Consider the following 27557-nt stretch of genomic DNA (forward strand, 5'->3'; position numbering starts at 1 on the left):
CTAGAGAAGGACAGTTATTTGATTTGTTATTTAGGTTATGGATAATAGGGAGCTAGGAGTGTGTGGATGGTGCAATAGGTGAAGCCACTGGAGGTTTCTTAGGTTCAAACAGTGATGTTCTATATGTGGGAGGTTGGCTGCAATAGGTTTATAGGGTCATAGGTGATTATTAGGCTAATGAGCCCAAGTGGTCATTTTAAGCCTTGCCAAGCTTCACAAAGGTGAGAGAGAATCAAGCCCTGTACCTTGTGTCTGTAAAGTAAACACCTTAACCATTATACAACCTCCCCCCCGTACTTCAGCCTTTCCACCTAGCTATATTAGCCCTGTTCCTCTATCCCATCTTGGTAGAAATTGGGCTGGTTTAGCAACAAGGCTGCATTGCCAGTCCCATAAAAACTGCTTGATACATTTCTAAAATTTTGAGAACCAATTATAGTTTGGGGAATGGTCCATACCTAAAAATACAATATAATTTGGGACAGAATAGCATTCTTGTAGCTGATATCATACTAAACAATAGAAGTTCAGTTTTCTACATGAAAGATTAGGGCAATTTTTCACATGGGAGTTTAAGGTTATGATAAAGCAATGCTAAAGGGTACTCAGGAAGACAGAGGCACAACTATTTGGGATTCCTCTTGTGCAGCTTATATGGGAAGGGACAAAGCTTCTCTTTGAGCTTGTGGAACAACTTATTAACAGAGAACATTTTGAGCAATGCTCGGAGGCTTGAGTCTTCGGCTGAAGACTTGCAGGAGTACCCTCCTTATTCTGATTCTGATGTGGATGATTCTACTCCTTCTGCTTCTCCTCCTGAGGATTTTTCATTTTCAGAGACTCTGCATTCCATGAGGGAGCATTTTAAATGGGAAGGTCAAGATTTCTCTGATTCCAGGAAAAGGCTTAGGGAATTCTTGTTTTTACCCCAGCATAGGCCTTTAGCTATACCTCCGGTTTTGAATGTGGTGGAAGATGTGTTTGCAGAGGCTTCCCTGAATCCTGATTCTTTGCCTCCTGCCCCAGTTAAACCGGATAGGTTTTATAGGGTGCCTGAAGCTCATAAGTATCTTTTTAAGAGTCCTAGGGCAGACCCGGAAACTGTCTCTCAGGGGCCTAAAGGTGTCAAGGCCTCAGTTGTTAAAAATCCTGTCCCTCCTGATAAAGAGGCAAGGGCTTTGGATAGATGGGGAAAGAAAGTGTACACTTCTTCCACTTTAGCCATGAGGGCGTTGAATTGTCAGTTTCATATGTTAAAATATCAGAATTATCTTCTTTCACAGTTGAAATCTAAGGTGGATGCTCTGGCCGAAGGTATTGAGTGTAAAGAGTTGCAGGATTTAGTTCATGTGTCTGAACAGGTGGGTAAACATTCCTTGCAGTGTGGTTTTGATGCTGTGCAGGCCTCCTCCAGGGTGGCTGCCACTGGTTCTGTTCTTCGTAGGCACGCCTGGTTGAGAGATCAGAATTTAGCTGAGCATGTTAAGACAAGGATTTTGGATGCTCCTTTACAGTCTGATGTGTTGTTTGGTTCGCCTGTGGAAGCAGTTTTGAAGAAAATGGAGGACAAGGCTAAGTCTATGCAAACTGTTAAAGATTTTTTGCAGGTGCAGCCTCCGAAGTTTAGTAGAAATTGGCCTACTAAGGGATGGACTTATCCTGCTTATGATTCCCAGTCTAGGGGTAGGTTTAGACGTGGTAGGGGCAGAGCTCAGGGTTCTTTTAGGCCTAGGACAGGGAGTTCCCCTGCTCAGACTTCTGGTAAGGGCAGGGGTCAGTCCTTTCGTAAGCAGACCCAATGACCTGCCTTTTCAGCTGCCAGTTCATTCTCGCCTGGCAGCACCGTTGGGAGGAAGGCTGTCTCTTTTCAAAGAAAATTGGGATTTAATTACCCAAGACAGATGGGTTCTGGATATCATTCACAACGGTTACAGGTTTTATTTCCATACCTTGCCTCCTTTCAAAGGCATGCCAGACATTCCTCCTCTACAAAGACAAGAGGCTCACAAGCAGATTTCTCTGTTACTCCAAATAGGGGCCATTCAGCCAGTTCCTGTGCCAGAAAGGGGCCTAGGATTTTATTCTCGCCTGTTCCTAGTACCAAAGAAGGGGAACACGTGGAGACCAATTTTGGATTTATCTATCCTCAACACTTATCTGGACATTCCCAAGTTCAAAATGTTGACGTTACAACAGCTTTTACCTCTGCTGGGCAAAGATCACTGGATGGTAACTTTAGATCTCAAGGGAGCTTACCTTCATGTGCCTATAAGACTACGTTGCAGAAAGTATCTGCGTTTTCGAGCTGGAAATTCTCATTATCAGTTCTCTGCATTGCCCTTTGGCTTATCTACTGCGCCCAGAGTATTCACAAAGGTTCTGGCTCCAGTGATAGCTTACTTCAGGCTAAAAGGTATTCAAATCTATCCTTACTTGGACGACTGCCTGATTCTGGCTCAAGAAAAGGAAGACCTTCTACAGCATTTGGAATATGTCATAGCAGTGCTAAGATGCCTAGGGTATTCTGTGAACGAAATAAAGTCCAGTCTAGTACCCTCTCAAGACATGTGCTTTCTGGGTGTGAGACTGAATACAGCAGCCCAGATGGCCTTTTTAACCCCGGACAAACAAAAGAATCTTTCCAGTTACTTCCATCAACTATCTCTTCAGTCCGGGCTGACTGCAAGGACAGTCCTTCAAGCCTTAGGGTTCATGGCATCTTGTATTCTGGTGCTTCCCAATGCCAAACTGCATATGAGGAAGCTGCAATGGTATCTCAAAATGTATGGACACAGCACTGCCAGGATTTGGACACTGTCATTCACATAATACCTTGCATTCAAAAGGAATTTTTGTGGTGGGCTCAGGAATGTCACCTAAACAAGGGACTCTCTGTGACCCGGCCAGAGGCGAGTCAGATTCTAACGACAGATGCCTCAGACATTGCTTGGGGAGCTCATCTGAATGGAAAGTGGATACAAGACAAGTGGCCTGCCAGACTACAGCATCTACATATCAACATGAAGGAGATGTTAGCAGTCCAGTTTGCATTAATGGCTTTCAAGGAATTACTTCTTCCAGGGCAGGTGTTGATTCTAACAGACAACACAACTGTCATGTGGTACATCAACAAACAAGGGGAACACATTCTTACCCATTGTGCAGGCAAGCAATGATTTTATGGGAGACTGCGCTCAGCTTGCAACTAACTCTTCAGGCAAGGTTTCTGCCGGAGCACAGAACTCCTTAGCAGATGTGTTAAGCAGACAAATCATGGATCCCCACGAGTGGAAACTGGATCTTCATGTATTTCAAAATTGACAGTGTCATGGGGAACTCCAGACATAGATCTGTTCGCTTCTCCACTAAACCACCAGCTGCCAAAGTTTTGCACAAAGAGGTTTCATCACACAGCTTGGAGAGTGGATGCTCTTTCTTTCAGTTGGAAAAATCTTCATGTGTATGCGTTTCCACCTCTGCCTCTTCTTCCAAAGGTGCTTCTAAAGGTCAGACAAGACAAGCCAAGGATGATTTTAATAGCTCCAGATTGGCCTCGGCAGCACTGGTACCCATTACTAAGGAGTCTGGTAAGGAAGCCTCCATGGCCTTTACCCTTGATTCCACACCTGTTGTCTCAGAGAGACGGTCACCTGCTCAATGTCAAGCTTCACTCTCTTCATCTAACAGCCTGGCATATTCTGTTTTGAAAGACAGTAGGTCTCAACTTCCTCAACAAGTTTTAAATGTGTTTATGGAAGCCAGGAGACCTAGTACAAGGAAAGTGTACGCAGAAAAATGGAAGAGATTTTTATTTTGGAGTGCAGCAAACAATTTGGAGATTTCTGAGCCAAATTTGAGTGTGGCTCTTCAATATCTTACTGAGTTACTGGACAAAGGTTTGTCTTTCTCTTCCATTAAGATTCATGCTGCAGCAATTTCAGCTCACTATGATTGTGACCCACCATTGTTTTCGAATCCTTTGTTCAAGCAATTTCTTAGAGGGGCTAAGAATATAAGACCCCCATGAGCTCCTACTCCTGCTTGGGATCTCAATTTTGTGTTGGAGAAACTTACTCTACAACCTTTGAGCCTCGGCTACTGCTGACTTGAAATACTTGTCATGGAAGACTGCTTTTTTGTTGGCCATTACTTCTGCAAGAAGGGTTTCTGAGTTGCAGGCCCTTATGGCAGTGGAGCCTTTTTTGATTTTTCATAAGGATAGGGTATCTTTACGTACTAATCCTTCCTTTATGCCTAAGGTGGTGTCTAGTGTGGCTTTAAACCAAACTATTCATTTGCCTACTTTTTATGCAGACCCCCAAAATAAAGGGGAAAAGATTTTGCACACTTTAGATGTACACAGGCAATTGCGTTATTATTTGAGCAGGACTAAGGATTTTAGGCAGTCTCAGCAGTTGTTTGTTTCTTTTGCTTTGAGTTCAGGGCAAGCCTGTGTCAAAACAAACTATTTCTAGGTGGATTGGGTGTTGCATTGCATTTTGTTATTCCCATCATGGCAAGGCGATTCCAGCTGGGATTAGGCCTCTTTCCACTAGGGCTACTGCCACTTCCACAGCATTTCTAAGGGGGGTGGCAACTAAGGATATTTTGGAGGCAGCTACTTGGAGTTCAGTGCATACTTTCTCTAAGCATTATCACCTTCCTCTCTACTCTAAGTCTAGGGCTGGTTTTGCCACAGCTATTTTGCAAGGCATGTTGTCAGTTCCTGCTTCCTTATGATTTGCCAGCCTCCCTTACCTCTGCTTTGGGATTCTACCCAATAGTTAGGACTGCAGCAATGTGGAATGAAGAACATAGTACAGTTTTGTACCTACCATAAATGTAGATGTTCGAGGATCCACATTGCTGCAGTCCAATTTACCCTCCCTCCTTCCCCTCTGTGTTTAGGGGTGGTTGTGTAGGTGAGGTTATATTCTGCTATTTTTGTATATATTGTACATATATTTTGGTGCAGGTATGTTAGGAGTTTTTGGCTTTTGGCCTTATCTTTTCAGGGTCTTCTGACGTCTGGGGCAAGAAAAGACTGAGGATATGACGTCGGTCATGCGCATTAGTACCCTGACGTACTGACGTCAGTCTAATGCGCCCTGACCGACGTCAGCCATATACTTTGGTATTCGGGCCGACTGGACAGCAGACTACCCTATAGTTAGGACTGCAGCAATGTGGATCCTCGAACATCTACATTTATGGTAGGTACAAAACTGTACTTTTCCTGGCAAACTGTGACTAGGCACAGAACTCATTTACAGCAGAGGCCTGGGGAGAAAGGCTATATTGAACAAACAACAGTAATACGACAGAGTGACACTAACATTTGAAAGGCAATAATATACAATAGTCTTTACAACATTTTTAAAAAAAGGTGAACTGCATTTCAAATTTGATAAAGTATACAGAGAACCATAGTGTTGCTGTTTTCAACAGAAAGCAATATGTCGTACCACATTTTGGTTCAAATTTTGCAATGGTATATTATTATTCCTGGGAGCTGTTTAGTAATACTTCTGACTTTGAAAGGAAAATCTGGATAATGAGAAATGTATGAAGTCTTACTAAACATTTTCTCCGGAAACAGTCAGTTATTTATTTATTTATTTATTTATTTATTTATTTATTTACTCCTTTTCTTTTTCTGGATAAGCCTGACTGGGTATAGGACCCATTTTCAGCAGAGGCCAGAGGAGAAAGGCTCCAATGTACAAACAGCAGTAATAGACAATGTGATACTAACACTTGAAAGACAATACACAGTAGTACTTACAACATTTTTCACTAGAGGAAGAACTGCATTACAAATTTGATAAAGTGTAAAGACAGACCTATTGCTGTTATTTTCAACAGAAAGCAATATGTGTTATCATGGGTATAGTGGTGAGAGAGCCAGAGTTGAGAAACAGAAGATACATGTAATTGAGGGTGAAGGAGTATAACAAAAATCGGAAAGAGAGTGAGTTACAGTACAGGTAAGAGGAGGATTTGGAGGGAGTCGAGCAAGCATGAGGTTAAAGAGGAGTGATGGGATAATCTGGTGCAGTATATTTGCAGAGCCAGGAGTTGAGTAAGTGAGACTTTAGTTACGGTTTGAATGACTTTAGTGAGCAGTCCTGTCTTGCTGTTAGGGAGATGGAGTTCTGGGTTTCTGACATGTGATGGGAATAGAAAAAAAATAGCCTGAGAGGTTATTAGGTTTTGATATGTGCAGAAGATCTTTGTCAGAATAGCACACACTTCTGGGTGGATTGTATGGTTATACAAGGTGGTCTAGAGATGGACAGTCATTTGGTTTGTTATTTAGGTTGTGGATAATTGGAAGTCGGGAGTATGTCAGTCATTGAGATAGTTCAAGCCACTGAAAGTTTCTAAGGGACAAACAGTGATGTGCTCTGTATGGGAGGTTGGCTGTAAATTTTGTGACATTGTATGGTTGTAAAAAGTTGACTAGAGAAGGACAGTTATTTGATTTGTTATTTAGGTTATGGATAATAGGGAGCTAGGAGTGCATGGATGGTGCAATAGGTGAAGCCACTGGAGGTTTCTTAGGTTCAAACAGTGATGTTCTATATGTGGGAGGTTGGCTGCAATAGGTTTATAGGGTCATAGGTGATTATTAGGCTAATGAGCCCAAGTGGTCATTTTAAGCCTTGCCAAGCTTCACAAAGGTGAGAGAGAATCAAGCCCTGTACCTTGTGTCTGTAAAGTAAACACCTTAACCATTATACAACCTCCCCCCCGTACTTCAGCCTTTCCACCTAGCTATATTAGCCTTGCTCCTCTATCCCATCTTGGTAGAAATTGGGCTGGTTTAGCAACAAGGCTGCATTGCCAGTCCCATAAAAACTGCTTGATACATTTCTAAAATTTTGAGAACCAATTATAGTTTGGGGAATGGTCCATACCTAAAAATACAATATAATTTGGGACAGAATAGCATTCTTGTAGCTGATATTATACTAAACAATAGAAGTTCAGTTTTCTACATGAAAGATTAGGGCAATTTTTCCCATGGGAGTTTAAGGTTATGATAAAGCAATGCTAAAGGGTACTCAGGAAGACAGAGGCACAACTATTTGGGATTCCTCCTGTGCAGCTTATATGGGAAGGGACAAAGCTTCTCTTTGAGCTTGTGGAACAACTTATTAACAGAGAACATTTTGGTCTTGAAGGGGTTAGCTTTTGGTCCTGAAATAGCTGTGGTTATCCAAAATGAAGGAAATAATCAGAATATCATTTGCTGAATTCTCTGTCATAGTCAAGCAGTCATCCACAGACCAAAATATTTGTGAATCATGCCCCATTACCATTCATCCTGAAAGACTGTCATGCTACTGAATCACTTCAGCCAGGAGCACTATATCTAGAATAAAGAATGCCAGTGGTAATGGCAACATTATCTGGTACCCCTAGGTAAGAAGAATGGGTCTTAAATATGGGCTCCTACCAATACTCTCACAAAGATAAGCAATACATGGCTTGAACTACTTGGAGAAAAGGATACAGGAGCCTAAATACTCTTAATACTTCCAACAGATAATTCTAATAGACTCAAATACATTTTCATAGTCTATGAGCACAGCTTTAGCTGATCTGGCAAATGTCTGTAGGTCTTGCATGTATAGGAGCAAGGCATGCAATTAAACAGTACTTCCTCTACTTTTATAAAACCTGCTTGTAAGGAATGAATCAAACTTGGGTTAACCTTTTTATGCCTGGTTGGTAGAATTTCCACATAATGCTTGGCTTCTATATTAATTAGGGTGACAGGACAGTAATTTTCTGGTTTCATTTGATTTTTGCCAGATTTTGAAAACTAAGATTCTGGAATTCCTCATTGACAATGGCAAGGAACCCACCTTTTGATCTAGTTAAACATCTTAGGAGCACTCAGCTGTTATAATGGTTAAGGTCTTTGCCTCCTATGCATAATTTGCAAGGTTTGATACTGACTTCCAGACAATGCCTGAATGGATTTTGCATGTTCTCCCTGTATCTCTGCAGGTTTCCTCCCACTTACCAAAAACATGCTGAATGTTTCCACCTCAAACCCACCCAAAAAAGGAATTGTGGTCAGCAGCACAAAATGGATCACAGGCTGCATGGTATGTCAGGGATAGCTACTCAATGTTGTAAAATTGGCTCCAGGTGATTTAGTCTCATTGACTAATGTCTCCAAAAATTGGAATGGGTATTTGTCCGTGATAAGTGGGTTGAGGACCCCAACAACTCCAACCCACACCAGAGATGAATGTTAACATGTGCGCCCTACTGAACAGTGCATTCCAACTATAAAGCTCAGCAGCTCTTGGTCAATAAGCTGCTGGATGGTCAGCTGCTAGTTGTCCAACCTGGGTTACCTGCCATTGGTGTGTTGAGTGAAAGCTGAGCATAAAACCTGTCAAACATGAAGTAAGAATTGATACACTCAGTATAGGTTCACTGGCAGGATGCAGCTTGGAAGTGGATGACATGATGGTAAGAAGGAGGCTGGATAGTCTCTGTATCCAGGAGACAAGATGAAAGGGTAGTACAGCAAAGCCACTTAGCTTGGGATCCATAGCCTATTTCTTAGGGAGAGAACAGACTAGAAATGTTATGGGAATTGTGGCAAGGGAAAATCTTCAGAAGACAGTGAAGGATATAATCAGGATTAGGGACAGATTCATGGCAATCAGACTCCAGTGTAAGGATAGGGCATTGTTCATACTCTCAGGCTATGCCCTCCTAGTAAGGTTGTGATAGTGAGGAACATAATTCATTCAGACAGCAGTTGAAGGACTTAGTAGATAAAGAAAGACAACATGAGTTGGTGTTCATAATGGGGGACTTGAATAACATATGGAAAGAAATAGAACAGAATATGACAACAGAAATAAAGAAGGCAACCATTCTAGAGCTTCTGTGTGGAAAATGGCTTGATGGTGGTCAACTTGTGGTTCCACAAAAAACACAGTTACAAGATCACATACAAGACTGATCAACATGCAACTCATTTAAATTTCTTTCTAGTAAGGAATGAGCATTGGAGAGAGTAGCATCAGTGATAGAAAAGTCATCCTTAGTGAAACAGTCGGCCCACACCATAAATAACTAGTTGCCATAATCAGCTGCAAGCAATGGTCAGAGAAGTCTCTTAGGTCAAAAGACACTAGGCTGAAAACCTGGAAATTGTCTGGAGAGAAAGCACAAGAGCTCAAGGAAATATATAGGCCTCCAGCACCTCAAGAATAAGAATAAGAAGAAGCAGAAATATGTGGAGTTGAAGAATTCCAGTTCCTTAAAACAGCATGCCTGAGGCTATAAAACAGGCATATGGTTGAGCCAGGTATGGAAATAAGATACATAAGGAAAGCTGGAGGTGGAATACAGAAGTTCAAGAAGTCATCAAAAGAAAGGAGGAGTGCAGGAAAAAATGGGAGTTAAAAAAGCTGGACCAGGCAAAGAAGGAATACATGCTGGCTAACAGAGATTGTCAAACAGCAGTTAGAATAGCAAAGAACAAGGCATCAGAGTGACTCTACCAACTTTTGGAAAGTGATTCAGTAGATGACACAAGTAAATGCCATCAAATTGCAATTCAAAGACAGAAAGATAAATAATATAGTTATCAGATACAGCAACAGCCTGCTTACCAGTCCACAGGACATTAAATGCCAGTGGAAGTAGTACTTTCAGCAGCTTCTGAGTTGAAGAAAACATCACAGAAGCTACATTGCCCTAGATGCAATCTACAATGAAAGAAGAGGAGCCATCCCTAGAAGAAGTAAAAACAGCACTAAGGAACATGAAATTAAGGAAAGCAGCAGTCTCTAATGAGTTCACGGCAGATATGATCAAGATTTTGGGTGATATAGGAGACAAATTGCTCCTGAGGGTACTCATAGCACTATGGAGACAGAAAAGCATATCCAAGATGACTGGAGAATAAACATAGTAGTGTACAAAAATAAAGGGGACATTCACAACTATGGGCAGTTTAGAGATATCATACTCCTGTCACACTGCATGAAAGTTCTGGAAAGGGTGATTGATAAAAGAACACACAGAGTAGTAGAAAGTAAGGTGGGAGATGAGCAGTTCAGATTCAGATCAGGTTTAGCATAACCAACCAGATATTTGCAGTAAGACAGATACTTGAGAAAAAGCTACATTTGAAGAAGAGTCCAACTGGGCATTCCTAGACCTGGAGAAAGCATATGATACTGTCCTAAGACAGCAACTTTGTGCAATCCTATGACGGATAGATTTAAGGCAGGCTATGTACAAGACTTAGTGACTCAAGTATGAACAGTGTTCGTTCTTACAAAGGGGTTCCCAGTGGGAGCAGGTGTGTATGAGGGTTCAGCTCTTTTCTCACAGCTGTTGATACTGGTGATGGACTACGTTAGCAAACAGGTCAGAGGGGACAGATCAACAAAGTTGCTGAACACAGACAACATGGCATTACTGGCAAACTTTGAACAACTTCAGAAAAGGATAGGGGAATGGAATACAAAACTGAAATTGAAAGCACATTAGATGAAACTGAGTACAGATAAAATAGATGTAATGGTAGCAAATGGAGAAATAATAAGAATGTAAGAACTGCGACAGAAGAAAAAATAGTAGAACAGGTTCATGTATCTGGGAGGGGTGGTTGATTGAGAAGAGAAGTCTGAATGAGGAGGCCAAAGCCAGAATCAGAGAGGCTGCAGCCAACTGGTACAGTGTGTTAGTAGTAGTGTGTGACAGAAGAATATCAATGAAACTGAAAAGTAACATGTACAAAACAGTGGTGTGATTAGTACTACTGTATGGTACAGAAATATGGGCAGTGAAGGCATAGCAGCTGAAGAAGCTAGAGGTGATAGAGATGAGGTGCCTGAGATGGGTGATAGGATGCACACTATGGGGCAGACAAAGAAATGGAGACATCAGAGCAGAAGCCCAAGTAGCTGCAATTGCAGAGAAGGTCAATGAGAACAGATTATGGTGATTTGGGCACATGTGCAGGAAAGAAGACAATCTGGTGAAGAAGATTTAGGACAGACAGAAAAAGACAAGAGGAAATGAGGGCATCCAGGATAGAGGTATATGGATTGTATGAGAGAAGACCTGCAACAGTCAGGCATTGAAGAAGGTAGGACAGTGGCAATGAACTGAGAGAGACGTCAACAGGTGATGCTACTCCCTGACCCCATGTAAAAATGGGAAAAAGGGGTTGGTGATGATGATGATGATGATGATGATAATGACAACCAAACAGCATAGTTGTGATTGGATCTGTGGCTTTAATAAATTATAAAGGCCAGCACTAATGCTATCTGGTCCTAGAAATCCTATCCTGGGTTGGGAGGGTGGCCTAATGGTTAAGGTGTTTGCCTTACAAACACAAGCCACAGGGTTCAAGTCTCACAAGGGATAATTGACTAGGCTTAAAATGGCTCACAAGGGCAGTTAGCTTAGTACTAATCTATGAACCTATGAACCTAAACCATTTTGGATGAATCTATGTCTTCCCAAATTTCTTAGATGACAATTGTTTTCTATAAGGTCATTAGCCTTCTTCTGCACTAAAGAAAGGCATTGGATTTTGTGTAGGAACTCCATTATATGTGATGGGTTAGCATTCTCTTGGAGCTGGGAAAAATTCCCCAAAAAACATATATATTGTCTATGAGTCTGAGATTAACATGCTGCGATATTTTACAACCTCTTCTGGTGCTGGTTTGATGTTTCTTTAGTCTGTATGCAAATAGCTTCCTGGCATGGTTGCTCAAAGCCCATGGCTGTAAGGCCACTCACTTTAAGCCTGCCCTACCATACTTGCTCCTAACTTCAGTTTTGAATAACCTATATCTCCTTACCACTTCTGTATTCCTAAAGGCAAATTTCTTATATTTACTAACTACATGTACAGTTAGTGACCTTAAGAGTAGCATACTCCTGTCTATTCTCCTCAGGAAGTGTGCTTTTCCTACTGTGTATGTTTGCCGTAATGCCTATTTAAAAGATTCTCAACATACTGTTAATGGCAGTCAGTTGGGTGTACGGAAATCTATTGCCTGACTTCTTGAAAAATGTATTCCCTAGATATGGGGTTCACCATAATAAGGTGAGCCATCCTCTATTGCTTATATGAGCTGGGGTAGGCAAGATTAACTGATGTCAGGCAGTATTAAACTGCAGCATGATCAGACAGTGCACATGAGCACACTACAATATCTGTAAAGGTTGATGTTTTCCCTAGGTGAATGTTAGAGACCAAAACATAATCTGTCCTGCTTGCCTTACCTGCCAGCTGTGAAAGATAAGTAAGCCCTGGATCTTCTGGATGGTACAAGTGCCAAAGTTCCAAAAGGTGTAGTTCTGCCATTCAGGCAGTCAGAACTTTCTGTACTCTTATGTGTAATTCTGTTGTGCGGTCAGAACTATCCTTTGCTAAATCTCACAGGACCTTAAAATCTCCACAAATATTGAACAGATTCTGGTCCATATTAAATACCGTCTAAGCCTAAAAGACATCTGTAAAGCATCTTGAAGCTTCTTCACCGGAGTCATAAATATTAGATAGGCACAATTTTTCTACAGGTGTTTGAATCAATAATAAAGCCCATCATTCCTGTTATCATCCCTTTTGTCCACAATCTTCCAACCCAATTTCATAATAGCAAAAATTGCTACCTATTCTTTGAGGAGGGGAGAGGGGGAGGATACAGACCTCTGGAGTATCTAAAAATGAAGATAAACATATCTTCAATGACTTGGATAAACACATTGAGACTGTCCAAGCATGTAAAGAGAAGAAGTTAGAAAATGGTGCATCTTCTTCTTGCAGGAACAACTGAAATATACATATTTATGAACAAGAAATCAAGCAGGATGCTGATATAAAAACAACAGGAGTGAGAACAACCAGGATTTTTTTACATTATCTGCCACTGCGACGAACAACCAGAGACAGCATCGGTACAACACTTCAAACGGTCAGAGGAAACAAAGATTAAAGAACCAGACCACAGAGACTCTCAGAAGTCATCAGAGGAAGAAGAATTAACAGAGGAGACACATGAATATTTGGACAAGAAGGGCATTGTTTTTCAAGCTGTGAGAGGCTTTTACATTTTTTCTTCTAGGTCACTACAACTGTGCATTTAAGTGATTGACATCTAATCCCTCACTCTATCCAAACATTCAGAATTTTGAACAAAGTTGTAAAAATAATATTCAAGATTATTTCAGCAATAACTTTAATATATCTGCCAATAAAAATATTATATGATTTGAGTCACAATAAGTCTTATAGGTTTATGAAGCCTGGCAAAGGTGAGGGAGTGGTCATAAGGAATTGGTACGACTACATGGGAAGAATTATAAACCGGCTTTGTGTTGAAGAAATCTGTAAGCTAATTTTGAAGAATGAACTCTATACCAACTTTAGAGAGATTGCTTTATATTTAAATGAATTGTTAAGAAATTATTAAACCTCTTATTAAGACATTTGAATTTTTTACAGGGAAAACATCCAGTGAAGGTTTTTTTTTTTTTTTTTGGAAAAACCTAAAGTACATAAAAGCATTATAGACCCACCAGTTTGCCTTGTTATTGCAGCAGGCAGTTGCAAAACGAAATTGCTAGCCATTTTCATTGATCATAAAATAAAATGTATATATGAAATATTCTCACAAGTATTAAAAGATTGGTGGGATTGGTGGAGAGAGTAAAACAAAATGTATTTACTACTGATGTTAAATTGGCAACAACAGATATTAAAGACTTAATTTTTTCAATCTCCCATGACACAGATATGGACTGGTTTTATGAGAGTATAAACAAGTTTGATAATTGCCTGCATTTGAGAATGATCTCTTAAAACAGTTATCTAAAATAGCAATGGGGTGGAATATGCTTCAGCATTTGTTAATTTAGTTTTATGTAAGTGTGAAGAAGAATTTCTACTGTCTGCAAATTACACAATATACATTAAACTCTGTATAAGATACTGGGTGATATTTTTATGCTTTGGTGAAGGTCTTATATTTATTTGGTTGGAATTTTTGATACCTATATGGATCAACTGATTTGTTTTTAAATTTTATGTATAATAATTTAGATAAAGAAATAAATTATATAGATATTATGTTATACAACCTGATCTTGGTTAATGTGAACCAGGTGGAATATGTACAGGTAGACAGGAATGACATTTTTGGCATAGCAATGGTCTTAACATTTACATGTGACAGTAATATAATGAAACAAATTCAAACACTGAACAGTTAATGAAGAGGTTTGGCAAGGACCTCCCCTTCATTTTCAACAAAGGTTTAATTATTTCAAATATTTTAGAATTAGAGGTGAATGAGAGGGATTTGAATGCAAACAATGGTATGTTTAAGTGTGGATGTTTTCATTACTGCCTTTATATTTATGAAGAAATGGATCTAAGTTTGAATAGCGAAATGCTTCAAAGGAGAGGTTACTATAATTGTAATTCTTATGTTAGATTTGGAGGGTGGCCTAATGGTTAAGGTGTTTGCCTTACAGACACAAGGTGCAGGGTTTGAGTCTCACAAGGGATAACTGGCTAGGCTTAAAATGGCTCGTAAGAGCAGTTAGCTTAGTACTAATCTATGAACCTATGAGTAGTATATATTGCTATGTGTGTGTGTATCATGCACTGTATGTTATGCAAGGAAATCGGAAAGAAAATTGGGAAAAACATTTTGTGAGTATTTGTATTACATTCAGAGAAATATGAACAATGCACTATATAAACATTCCATGAATTATAATTATTTTTAAAAGTTTCTAATTTTTGGATTAGAAAAGAGATGCTGGGAACATTGTCCTGTCTACAAAGAATTGATTTGATAGCAAAAACTGAACAGTTGTAATTTTCCTGGTCTTAATGAAAACATTTCTATAGGTTGTGTGTTAAATATGAGAATGTAGAAATAAATTGTAAATATGAGATATGTTATATTAAGTTAAACAGCACATGATTTTATGATGAGACCTTTCACAAGTTATTTGTGAAGAGTGGATTGGGCTGAACTTTTATTTCTGAAGAAGTCCTATATTAGTAGGGATGAAAGTACTCAAAATAAATATTGCCCTTGCAAGTGTGTACTGGGGAGGTTTTTATACTTTATTTGCTTGTGGTAGAGTGTTACAAAATATTGTGCATTGATATTGACAACTTGCATGTAAATATTCTGATTCATTTTATTTGATAACAGGAAATACAAACTAATGCACTGGAACCTTTTCAGCCACACCCTTGGTCATCCCAGTGGTGCACTAAAAAACTATGCATGGGGCTCTAAGCACATTCGTATTAGTGATGCTATAAAGCTAAATAAAAATACAATCTGATACATGGCAAGAGAAGCAAATATTTAAAGCATAAAGATGTAAAACTAATTAAAAGTCAATTGAGCTTATTACTGAACTCTTTAAATCACAAGAATGAAACTTAATTTACTTTCACTTCAGTTTTGCTATCATAATGCATTGTCTGTGAGTTAATTTTACCATTCCACTGAATTTTTGTTTAAATGTCTTACAGCTAACCATAACTGGATATCAAATGAATATGTATTTTTCTTACTACCATTATTCCTTCCTCTTTTCCCCAACAATATTTTCAAACTTGAAATGAGTGAAAAAATAGCATTTCACTTATATACTTTAAATGTTTTGTTTCATGCTCAGTTTTGCTACGCATACAAAGGATATCCATGGATCACATTTTACATCACTGTACAGTATCAAGACATAAACTTCATATTGTATACTACAACTGTCGCCTACAGCAAACAGTTTCCTGAAGGAAATGAGTGAGTAGTAACTTACTAATACTATTTGAATATCATGGCTTTTTCATATGCATGTACACTGCAAATATTACGACTGAATGTATATTATGCAGGAATAGTAAAATAAAAATTAAACCAGACAATGAGAGGGAATATATATCAATGATCAAATCAAGGAACTCATAATACACATTAATTCAGTTACATAGGGATTTTAAAGTGACATGATATTTTAATATTTCAATGCACAACAATCAGTTTTATATTTTCTATGTATTCTGCCATAGTTTGATGTTCTGTATAAATACATATAATTTTATGTTGGAAATACCCTTACCTATATAGCTTTATTCTGAAATCCAGTAGTTTCTGATGATCAACATGTTTTGTGAACTAATGATTACCACTGATTTGTTTCCACCTGCAGAATCAACTGGAGCTATTTCACAGGTTGTTAGAAACTTCTTAGTGAATTGCACTACAGTGGGGATCAGGAAAATTACTCTTTTATTCATTGTAGTATGATCTTGGAGTTAGAATATATCGGTAGCAGAGGGTGTGGGGGGTGCAGATGGGCTTGCTCCCCTGCAAAATGGTAGGGCATTTTCTGCCTCATAGCGGATGTTTTTTCTGGAGGGTGAGTGGTCAAATGTTGATTCTTTCCTTTGAAGGAATCAACATTCTAAGCAATCAGCATGATACTTTTTCATTGTTCTGGGTCAGGGCTGTGAATAGTCGAGGTAAGTCACCTCAACATTTTGACCATAAACCATATATATATATATATATGTATATATATATATATATATATATATATATATATATATATATATATATTTACACACACATATTTTTTTGCAGGGCACACCTGTTGTACCAGTTACTGATTATGGTTAAGTGTTTACCTCATAGACAGGGTACAAGGTTTGATTCTTTCCTTTGGTCACTGTCTGGTTATTGGCTAGGCATGTAAAGGTCTGCAGACTGATTGCCTAGTATTTACACGTGGGAAAAACATTTCTAAAACTAACCATTTTACTTAGATTGGGTGGGTTTAGTGCAATGGTTAATTAAGATCTTCACCTTATAGACACAAGGCACAGCGTCTTATTTGACCTTGGGTTATTGGCTGACACTAAAATGTTTTTTCAGACAGTTAGCCTAATATTCACCTATGAACCAATTAAAATTCAGCACTGCAAAACCTTAAGAAGGAAAGAAACTCTTACTTCCACAAAGATGTTTGATCTTGGAACTCTAATAATACAGTAGCAATAGTACTGCAAATGCTGATTCTGCAAAATTCTGGTTCAGTGAAACATATTTCACAGACTTTGATTTAGTAAAGAAGAGTTTGGTTCTAAAGCAGCCTTTTTCATTCTATGCTGCTTGTGAGTTGAACAGGCAAAGAATGTTTATACAGATGTATGGAGATAGAAAATAGCTAACCATGAAATGGTATTTAATTTTTTATAAAGGGAAATCAATAACTTTAAACTTCAAATGTTGTCTAGCATGTATTAGAAATTTTGCATTATGGAGTAAAGGCAGCATATGTTTTGAGGGCTCCATCGAGTACTGTTTTCAATGGGACATTGACCATGATGTTACTGGGAAGGTTACAGATGAATAATAAATAATGGATAAATAAAATGCCACTGATACTTCCCGCTGTGCGTGGATGACATTTTGCATTGCACTTTGTAGCGGGAGAAGCATAAGATAAAACATTTGAAAATGATCCTGGAAAGTAATGTTTTGCATTTTAGTACTTTTCTGAGTAGACATAAAACATTTTATAATAATAATAATTATTGTTAACACTGATAGCAATATAATTTGATTCAGTGGTTAACAAGTGTTGTTGTGAGATACCTGATTAAAAACTGAGATTGTGGATTAATCTCACAGTGTTCTGATATATGATATTCAGGTAAACTTGTGCCTATGTGAGGGTAGCAATAATGGTTAATTATAAGGTTATATTTAGTACTAGTCATAGAAGATATGTTATCAGCCTGCAGTAGCAGGTAGGTTCACTATAACTAACATTGGTGTGATGACTTAATATATGTAGAGTATGATGGGTCTTGTATTCCTGATGGTAACAGTGACCAAATAATTTGCATGGATCTAGGTTGCTAGTGCTTGTATTACTGATGAGGGTGACCTGAGGAATGACTTGATAACATAACCTTACATATACCAGTATATGTGTAGGAAAATGAGTGGTCAAATGTTTTTGTTGGATATTTCTTCAAAGAACTGCTGTGGCATATTTATATTAGTTATAAAGCATTAAAGTGGTTGCTGTTGTGAATATAATAGTTTGAGCTGTATCTTGGCTACAAAATATTAATGAGGATGTATATATAATAGCTGAGATGTAAGAATCCTGCTCAGTTGTTAATTGCTTTAGATTTGAGTAAGACTCCATAATGATGTCTGATGGACTAGGCAATATCTTTTTACACTGATGATGTATATTTATGAAGATTAAAGAAATATTACATAGGCGTGTTTGTATTTTGCTTAAGAGTGGCAGAGGGAGAGAATTGGTTTGGAATAATTTTTTACTTTTGAATTATTTTGTCTTCTATAATGTTGTCAAATTGCAGTTTTGGGTATATTCATGCCTGTAACCAGAAATAAGTTATACGTAATAGCTTATATTATTTGTTGCTTCCTGAAAAAGATGCATGAGTTTTGGTTGGGAAGAATTTTTATAAATAAGAGTTTGGAACTGCTAGAAGTTGAAAGAGGTTTATGAATAACTGGTTTGGTGATATGGAAAAGGCTCCCACGTGTAGTGTCAAAATGTTGATGTCCGATGATGGATTAGAAAAACCATCAGTAATGTGAGTATGAGTTGCTTATACCTGTGAGAATGAAGCACAGTGAAATAAAGTTAATAAGGCACAGCATCAATACTTAAATGTCAATGTAATGTGATCAGATGTAAAAGGATTGTCTGGATATGATAGCTTGGAAAGAAAGTTTGTTGGAACCTATATTTATTCAGAAATGATAACCAAACTGATAATGCTTATGACTCTACAAGTGTTAATCCTAATAGTGTATAATATGAAATTACTTGAACATGCTGTGTGTGTCTGTTCTTATGCATAGATGACTGTCATTGACTTTATTGACTTAGCACTGGCTAGCTTTGTAAAAATGGTCATATCTGTAAATGGGTTTTAATTATATATATTTGATTTGATGTTCAAAATCCTTTTGTTATCTTGCTAAACTATGCTCAAGACAGACGTAGAAAGCAAATAAGAAAATACAATGTGGTAAATTTAAAAGATGGTTCCAAAATGTTGAAAAAATGAAAAATGCCACAGGAGCAACGGCAGCGTAAATCAAACAGTGTTTAATGAATGTTCAACTAGCACAATGTTGCAGTGGACTGTTGCTATCCACAATGAAAAATAAAATAAAGGCAAACAGAACCAACTGGTGCAGTATGAAGCGCTTTTTGTCTGTAATAACAAACAGCGTTTGCCTTTATTTTATTTTAGGAGGCTGTGCTTAGCTCCAGTGTGGACAACAGCATTCTTGAGACCTTGTCCATTTGCCCCACGCTGAAGTTAATCAATTTTCTATCCAGTTAAAATCTTGGAGAAATATATTAAAGGATAGGTTGATAACAGAAATAGTATAAAGGTGTTTTACTATGTTGTTTATTTTTCCTCCCAGAATCCCATCACTACCCTTGCTATACATCACACCCTCACAGGTAAAAAAAGGTAAAGACAGGAGGTTTTGAACTTCCTTAAAAAAGAGATGTTGCAAAAGACCTTACCAGACTACAGAAGCTTAAGATATTATTTCAGAGCCGTAAAAACTATAGGAAAGGACCTTACCAGACTACAGAAGCTTAAGAAATTATTTCAGAGCCGTAAAAACTATAGGAAAGTTTTGGATTTCACCAATCTAATCACAACCTCCTAAACCTGATGGTTTGACTTTTCCAGTTCCAAAGATTGCTAAAAAGCCTGTCTTTTCAATGAGAGTAGTTTCCCTGATTTCTTCTCCGAGATCTTCTAACGAAAATACTTACCAAGAGAAATGAACCTGTTTTTCTGTTAGGATCTGGAATATAGGCATAGCTCTCTTTATTGTTTTAGTTATTTTCATTTTTTTTCCTGTTTATCTGAAATCTTTTACTCAGTTTTTTCCATTGAAGTCCACTTGGTGGCTATTTCCAACTAACATTCTTGGGTAAACTTTGTTTCTTAAGCTTTTCTTCAGAACAGTAAAGTTTTCTTACATGGTGCATTTTATCCTAGGTTTTCTGTTTGAGATCCTGTTCCTGTGTGGGATTCACTTTATTTATTTTACATTTGTTTACTGGGAAAGTCCAACTTGACAAAATGTCCTTTTTCAGTGGAGGCCCGGGGGCCGGGGGAGAAAAGCTCCACAATAATAAATAACCGTAAAACATACCTCTCAACCCAGAAACATCAAAAATCTGGACAATGCCTATGAAAAATAGGTACAGCTCTGTATACTGATTAACATCTAATTTGCATGCACAATTACGTAACCCCACCCACTCTAATGGAATTGTTGGATACCAACTTTCAAACACAAACTGAAGAACAGACAACCGAAATATGGCACCAGAGTTCCCCTGCAGCCATTCCAATGTCCCATTACCTGGCTATTTTGCCCCATTTACGATAAACACTAATGTGTGCATACTGCTTAACTTCTACAATGGTTATTTGGATTTTATTTTTAAATTTTGCAGCACAACAATGCACAAACACTAACAGACAACTGCTAAACAAAGCAATACTGTCTCACCATGAAAATATACTTGGCATTAAAACTTCCCTGCCCTTGAAACTCACATTCATTGAAACAGAATTGAAACCCACTCAACATCCAAAGAAAATGCATCTGGCTAGTGGTAGATAAAGATTACCTTTGGGCTGTTTTCAAATCATTGGCCCCTTGCACACAAAACAAGAAACGTACATGTATTCTTTTCTTTGATACACCTTCCTGACTTCATTAAGTTATATTCCTTGTATAATACAGCACACTTGTTAGACAGAGCACATTTTAAATTTATTGTTTGAACATTTTTCCAGTAAGCTGTACTGTAGGGAATGAAACAAAATGCATGAAACAATAATGCCAAAACTGCCCAATTCAGAACATTTCCATCATAAAAGTCTCCTTCCACACCCACACTATAAATATAATGACAGTAGTGTAAGCCATAGGCATCTTGCACAGCTTCTCGCACTTATTTTCAATTTCAGTTTTTTTTTTGGGGGGGGGGGGCAAAAGGTCAAAAACCAGGGACACATTTTAAACTTTGCTTTTATAATTTTGGAAAGTTGCTAGAATAAAATGTTGTGTTACCACCACACATTTCACTGGCAAGTCTTGAACATAGGACCATATGCACTACAGTCAGAGCAACATACCACTATGCCAAATCAACAGTTCCCTTTAAAATAGGAATACTGAAACTTAATGGCTATCATTTAGTGAATTCAGTTCTAATTTCTCACTATAGCTTTCAACCTCTTAGCACTAAAAACCTGGACAAAGCCAATAATGGGAAACCAGGAGGACACATTTTAAACATTGCCTGTATAATTTTGGAAAGTTGCTAGAATAAAATGTTGTGTTACTCCCATACATTTCACTGGCAAGGCTTGAACCCAGGACCCTATGCACTACAGTCCAAGCAACATACTACTATGCCAAATCAGCAGTTACCTGAAAACTAGGAAGACTGAAACTTAATGGCTATCATTAAGTGAATTCAGTTCTGACTTCTCACTATAGCTCTCAACCTCTTAGCACAAAAAATCTGGACAAAGCCAATAATTGAGGGAATACAAATTCACTTTTCACTTCTCACTCACCATAGCTCTCAACTCTTAGCACAAAAACCTGGACAAACAACAAAGCCAATAATAGGGGAATACAAATTCTGTTCTGACTTTTCACCATAGCTCTCAACTCTTAGCACCAGCAATCTGGACAAAGCTTGCAAATGGTGGTGGCTAGGGACTTTAGGCTCTTTTTATACTGTACTGAAGGTACATGGTTTGAGCCTGAATCCCTCTAGCCACCAAGGGTATGAGATGTGGGTATTTTCTCTCTCTCTCTCACACACACACACACACACACACACACACACACACACACACACACACACACACACACACACACACACACACACACACACACACACACACACACACACACACACACACACACACACATACATTGATTGCCCCATATGGATTATATGTTAGACAAAAAAGATTTAAAGGCAAATGGATCAACTGAACACTTGGCCCATTTATCCCCTAAAATATATGTATACAAAATGGAGAATAATGATTATAAAAGGTTTCCTTAATGCATATCCTTAGCCACTTTAAATCTTCCAATATAACATTTTGTGTTCCCTTTCTAATAAGGTCACTAAAGTTGCATTGCACATAATCACTGGATTTACCAAGACCTTACCTACAATAACTAGAATTTGCCTTGGCTTGCATGTAGCCCTTTGTAGGAACAAATATGTTATCCTAAACATTTTTTCTCAAGAGTGGCTACAATTATGAACAAAGTTAAATATGGTCCAATCTTTAGTCTTACCTATTGTTTTACTATTTTTAACATGTGATTGTCAATTGTGCATGTTTTACTCATCAACTCAAATGACACATATCATAAGTTATTTACAAGAAAGTTCAAGTTATTGCCAGAAAAACACATAACATGCTGTTACATAGTTTTGCAGTATACCTGCATTCAGTTATGACATGGCAACTTATCCAACATACAGACATATGCTTATTTAGTTATATGCTTATTTATATGATTATCTTGTTACAGTAAATGATCCTTTCCACATTATTCTACAAAGTTACAATTGTAAAGTCTACTGCCTTGATTCTGAATGTATACTTTTTAAGTTACTTCTATACACACACCTTACCAATTCTCAATCCATTCCTAAACCAGCAGCAGAATAAATACCTTCAAGAGAAGCCATGTTCCCTCACAACAGAATAAAGCCAAGCAGTTATCCACAAGAAGCCAGCAGCATAAATCCCAGTTCCCTTCCCACTTGCGTTTGCTGGAAATGCGTGCCCTGCATGGGCTTGAGCTGAATTCTGACTGGTTGGCAGAGCTGACGTCGTTGACGTCAACCCGCAAGTAATGCGAAACCACAAAATTAAAAAAAATATATGTTTAAAATCTAAATCGGATGTTGCAAAATAAATTGGAAATGAAGAGGTGCCACTGGGGAATCGTGGTACCCCATTATTTAACACCAAAACTCAGTTTTTACTGAGTAATTCAGTATGATTGGGAGGTATGCCATAAAATACATATACAACATACAAATACAAATATTGATTCAATCTCAGATACAAGTACAAAATGAAAATACATGTTATACATTTCATTAATGCAATTATATAGCCTAGATAGGATACAAAGAATAGTAGTACTGTATACTATACTATTCAAATACAAAAACAACAGATTGTGTTCCTTTAGCTGCCGTAAAACATCTATTTCCTAACCAGAGTTTGTGCAAGAACATGTCCATGAGGTGATACCACCAACTCTTTTCTGTTGTCTGTCTAGCCTATGTATTTTGCATGCTTGTTAGAGATGTCTGGTTTTAGCCAGGTTTCTGTTATAAGGGCTATATCTGGAGTGTATAGAGCAAGGGTGGCATGGAATTATTGAATTTTGTTCATGATGCTCTTTAGATTTACATTAAGTAGTAATAAGTCCATACCTTTTCTAGGAAGAGTTAATAGTTGTTGAGGATGTGTTGGAATGTGAAGATCTAGATGGGTTGAATGTTTGGGGGCCAGGGTTGGGTGAATGTCCCCACTAATTATGAGCTTTGATGCAATGTGAACTATACGTTTTAAGTATTTTGATATAAACTTATTGTGTTTCTGTGTAGCATTAGGGTAAGATTGTTGTGTGAGTAAGTTGATGCATGGCTTATGTTTGCAGGATTATAGATAGTTGGTGCTATTATTAAATTTATATGTTTTAATTGTAATGGGTCTGGGAAGGGGTAGTGTACGTAGATTGTGTGTTGTTAAATTCTGTATGGTAAGAGGTTATTTGAGCTGTAATAGATAAAAATAGCAGGATTGATGGGTATAAAGTTATCATAGTGCTTGCTACTGATGTTTCAGATATGTCTAACTTAAAGTAATAATGTATGGGTGGGTAGGAGTAATTGTTAGTTGTAACTGGGTTTTGATATGTGTGGGATTTAAAACTATTATTTTGTCTGGCTATGACTTATTACACAAGAAGATGTAAAGTACATTGTAGTTTAGCAAGTGGAGTGTGATATAGAGGAGTTAGTATGATACAGTTTAATTGGATAAATAGAATTATATAAATTTTATCTTAGCTGTGATAGGATTGCTTTACTTTGGAGGAGTGGTTATTTGGAAATAAGTTTAGGCACAGCAGAGGTGGGTGGGAAATGGAGGTAGGGTAGGGGACCAGAGAGAGCCCGAGCAAAGTATGGGTGAACGGAGTGGGTAGAGCCAGTCAGTGTGCTTGAGACCCCACAAAAAATCAACAAAATGGTTTGAGTTGAAGGTAGGTAGGAAGTTAAAAGAACTGTAGTCCCCTAAGGCAATTAGAATTTACTTATTTGTAAACAACACTCTGGGGAAATCGTAATGGACTGCAGTAATCACAAAACAGCTAAAGGGTAATTTTGTTTTCTTAGTATTATACACTGTCAATAGCTATAGTGGAAAAAGTGCAACTATAGGTAATTAAGCTTACTATTTTACCCAACAACAACTAAGGCAAGACAAATACTCTTAGAGCTTATTTAACAGATTTTGGGGGTAATAAAACAGAAACTGTTTGATACCATCCCTGATAATTTGGTGTGCTCTCCAAATACCCATATAGCAAGCCAGCTAATTAATCAGAGTCTCGACTGTAACCTACATTGATTTTTTGATGTTGTAAGCTTTAATTCCAGCACTTTACAGTTCCCGGTAATTTGAGTGCTCAGAAAGATTAGTCTACCACCCTGTAAGAAGCTCCTATCCAAGAAAATACTTTTTCTAGTGGTTATTACTTCTACAAAAATGATTTATCTACTGCATTTCTTTCAGTCAAGATTTTCCTACCTGATTTTCTACTAAAAATGATGGCACATAGAACAAACTCAGTCTTCATGCTACATGTCACCAAAAACCAACCAGTCATTAAATCTATGTTTATTGTTTTTTCCTTTCTGTTCTAATCTTTGTGAATCCTTCCTTCCTTGCATGGATGTCCACAGAAACCCACATTTTATGTAGACAGAAATATTTTTTACAAGGATAACTATTTATTTGTATCATTTGCTAACTCTAGAGTTGGTCAGAATGATTCTAAGCTAATCTTTTCCAGACAGTTGGCCAACTGCATTGAATTTTGTCTTAATATGAAAAGCTTCTACCCTCATCCCCAAAACATATTTGTCTAGAGTGACTGCTACTTCTACTGTCTTTTTCCTTAAAACCACTATTGATGACATGCGTGCAGTTACAGTACAATCTTTCCTGAGCACCATTGTAAGGTATTATCAATTGACCATTATTTTCAGGTCCAGTTCTTCCTTCAGTGTTAATGTCATATGTGATATGTTCCCATGATGGTGACTATCCCAAATAATTAGATGATTCATTCCACAGGTTACAACAGATGGACCTCTTCTTATCAGACAAAAAAGTAATACATATCATAATGACAGAGCTATAAGGAGAAGGGCAGTATTCAGAAATGTGACATCCTTCCTTCCCTTGCCTTTGGTGTGTCTTGTCTGCATTGCTCTTTTTCTTTGTTTTTGCCTTGTTTCTTCTCTCTGGGGTCAATGCTACAACAAAAACTGAAGAATGAGACACAAATGATGCATGACTGGAAGGCAAAGGGTTCCAGACAGCCTAGGAAATTTTTATCTGTTAAGTGGTCATCATGCCTAAGGTATCAGTCTTAGAGGTTGTAAAAATATGGACAGGCTTGCCACACAACTATTATTATGACAAGTACATGACTTTCATTTATAACTCTGCAATGGCTGTGCCAATAAAGGTTTGTTTTGAGGCAAAGTGAATGACATGGTAGAGACAAAAAGCTGCTTTCAATAATCTTGAAGGGTCTGGGTCAAATATTTTAAATTATCTTCATCTGATTCATTAAGAAAGACACATTTTAAACTACATATGCAGAGATACTTAAGAAAGAAGTACTTCTGACATTCTATTAGATGAATGCAGCAATTTATCTGAAGGCATTAGAAAGTTGAAAAAATATTACATGAGGTTGCCATACACCCCAAAATAAAACCAGCAGCTCAGCAAAACTGAATTCTCTTCTACCTCAGAAAGACAGCCAAAGAGGAGCTAAATATGTTAGAAAACTTATGTAAGTGGTATCAACTCCCACAAAACCAGAGGTGTGAATATGTATTTTCATGGATGTAGTCCACAAAGCAATACAGGGAGGGAGGAAAAGAGGGAGAGAGAGAGAGAGAGAGAGAGAGAGAGAGAGATAGAGGGGGAGGGAGAAAGAGACACACACACACACACACACACACACACACATATATATATATATATATATATATATATATATATATATATATACATACATATGTATGTATGTCTGTGCTGAATCAACGATATTACATTTCTCCGAAATGTAATTTCACGAGCCCGTTTTTCTGAAAGTGCATTTATCCAAAAACGCACTTTCATGAAAAAATTATTCTAACTCCGAGATTACACTACAGTGGGGAAAGGGAATATTCCCTTATCTCCACTGTGCCGCAGTATACAACAGCAACCTTGCTTGCTGTTCATTGAAACAGTTCTTTGCAAAAGTGCATTTTCGGAAGAATGCACTTTTGGAAAAACAGGCTTGTGAAATTACATTTTGAAGAAATGTAATTTTGGTGGGTCGAGGAAGACCTCTCTCTCTCTAAATATACATATATATATATATATATATATATATATATATATATATATATATATATATATATATATATATATATATATATATATATATATTACACCTTGACAAGCTCATTTTATGATCACTTTACAAACAACTTGAACAACACTTAGAAGGCAGCAGCATTATAATCTTCTCAATACATGTAGGCTTGATGAGATAAAAAGGCTGATATTTGTTTTAAGTTGTGCTTGTGAGATAGTAGCGACATGCAATATATTACATGATCTAAGCAATTAAGAATGCAAGGAACTATAGTGCTGACATAATAACACACGGAAAGACTGAAAAATAGCATAATGAAACATTAACAAAGCTGTACAACAGACTGAGATTAAACCAGTAAATGCGAATCTGAAGTGTACTCAAATGCTGTGGATTCATATTAATGAGCAAGGGAATGTCACTTGACCTAGTGAAGGGGAAGACCATGGAAGGTATCTCACCAAATACTAAAACTAAGAAGTAAAGAGCTAATAGGTGCTGTAAATTATAGACACAAGTATTATAACAAACTATATATTCCACAATTCAAATCATAAATTTTGATTTTCAGAGTAAGCATTGTGTATAGATCATAAGGCTATGTATGATATAACATGACAATTTAGTGGCAAGCAGAAAATGACTAACTCATCTTAATACTAATTTTAGAAACAGTGACACTCTGAATACTAGTCTACTGGA

The 27557-nt window shown here is 37.6% G+C and overlaps 1 protein-coding gene across 1 annotated transcript in view; it reads left to right on the top strand.

Annotated features, from left to right (window-relative positions):
- Nucleotides 1-27557, top strand: part of PKHD1L1 (PKHD1 like 1) — a 1597738-nt gene that overhangs the window by 445664 nt on the left and 1124517 nt on the right. Inside the window, exons 23-24 of the mRNA XM_044066249.1 lie at nt 15715-15839; nt 23794-23800. Of these exons, the coding sequence (XP_043922184.1) occupies nt 15715-15839; nt 23794-23800 (132 nt within the window). The remainder of the gene's footprint in view (nt 1-15714; nt 15840-23793; nt 23801-27557) is intronic.

The sequence above is a fragment of the Protopterus annectens genome, chromosome 3.part1, assembly GCF_019279795.1.
Source record: "Protopterus annectens isolate FY-2018-M chromosome 3.part1, PAN1.0, whole genome shotgun sequence".
NCBI lineage: Eukaryota > Metazoa > Chordata > Ceratodontiformes > Protopteridae > Protopterus > Protopterus annectens.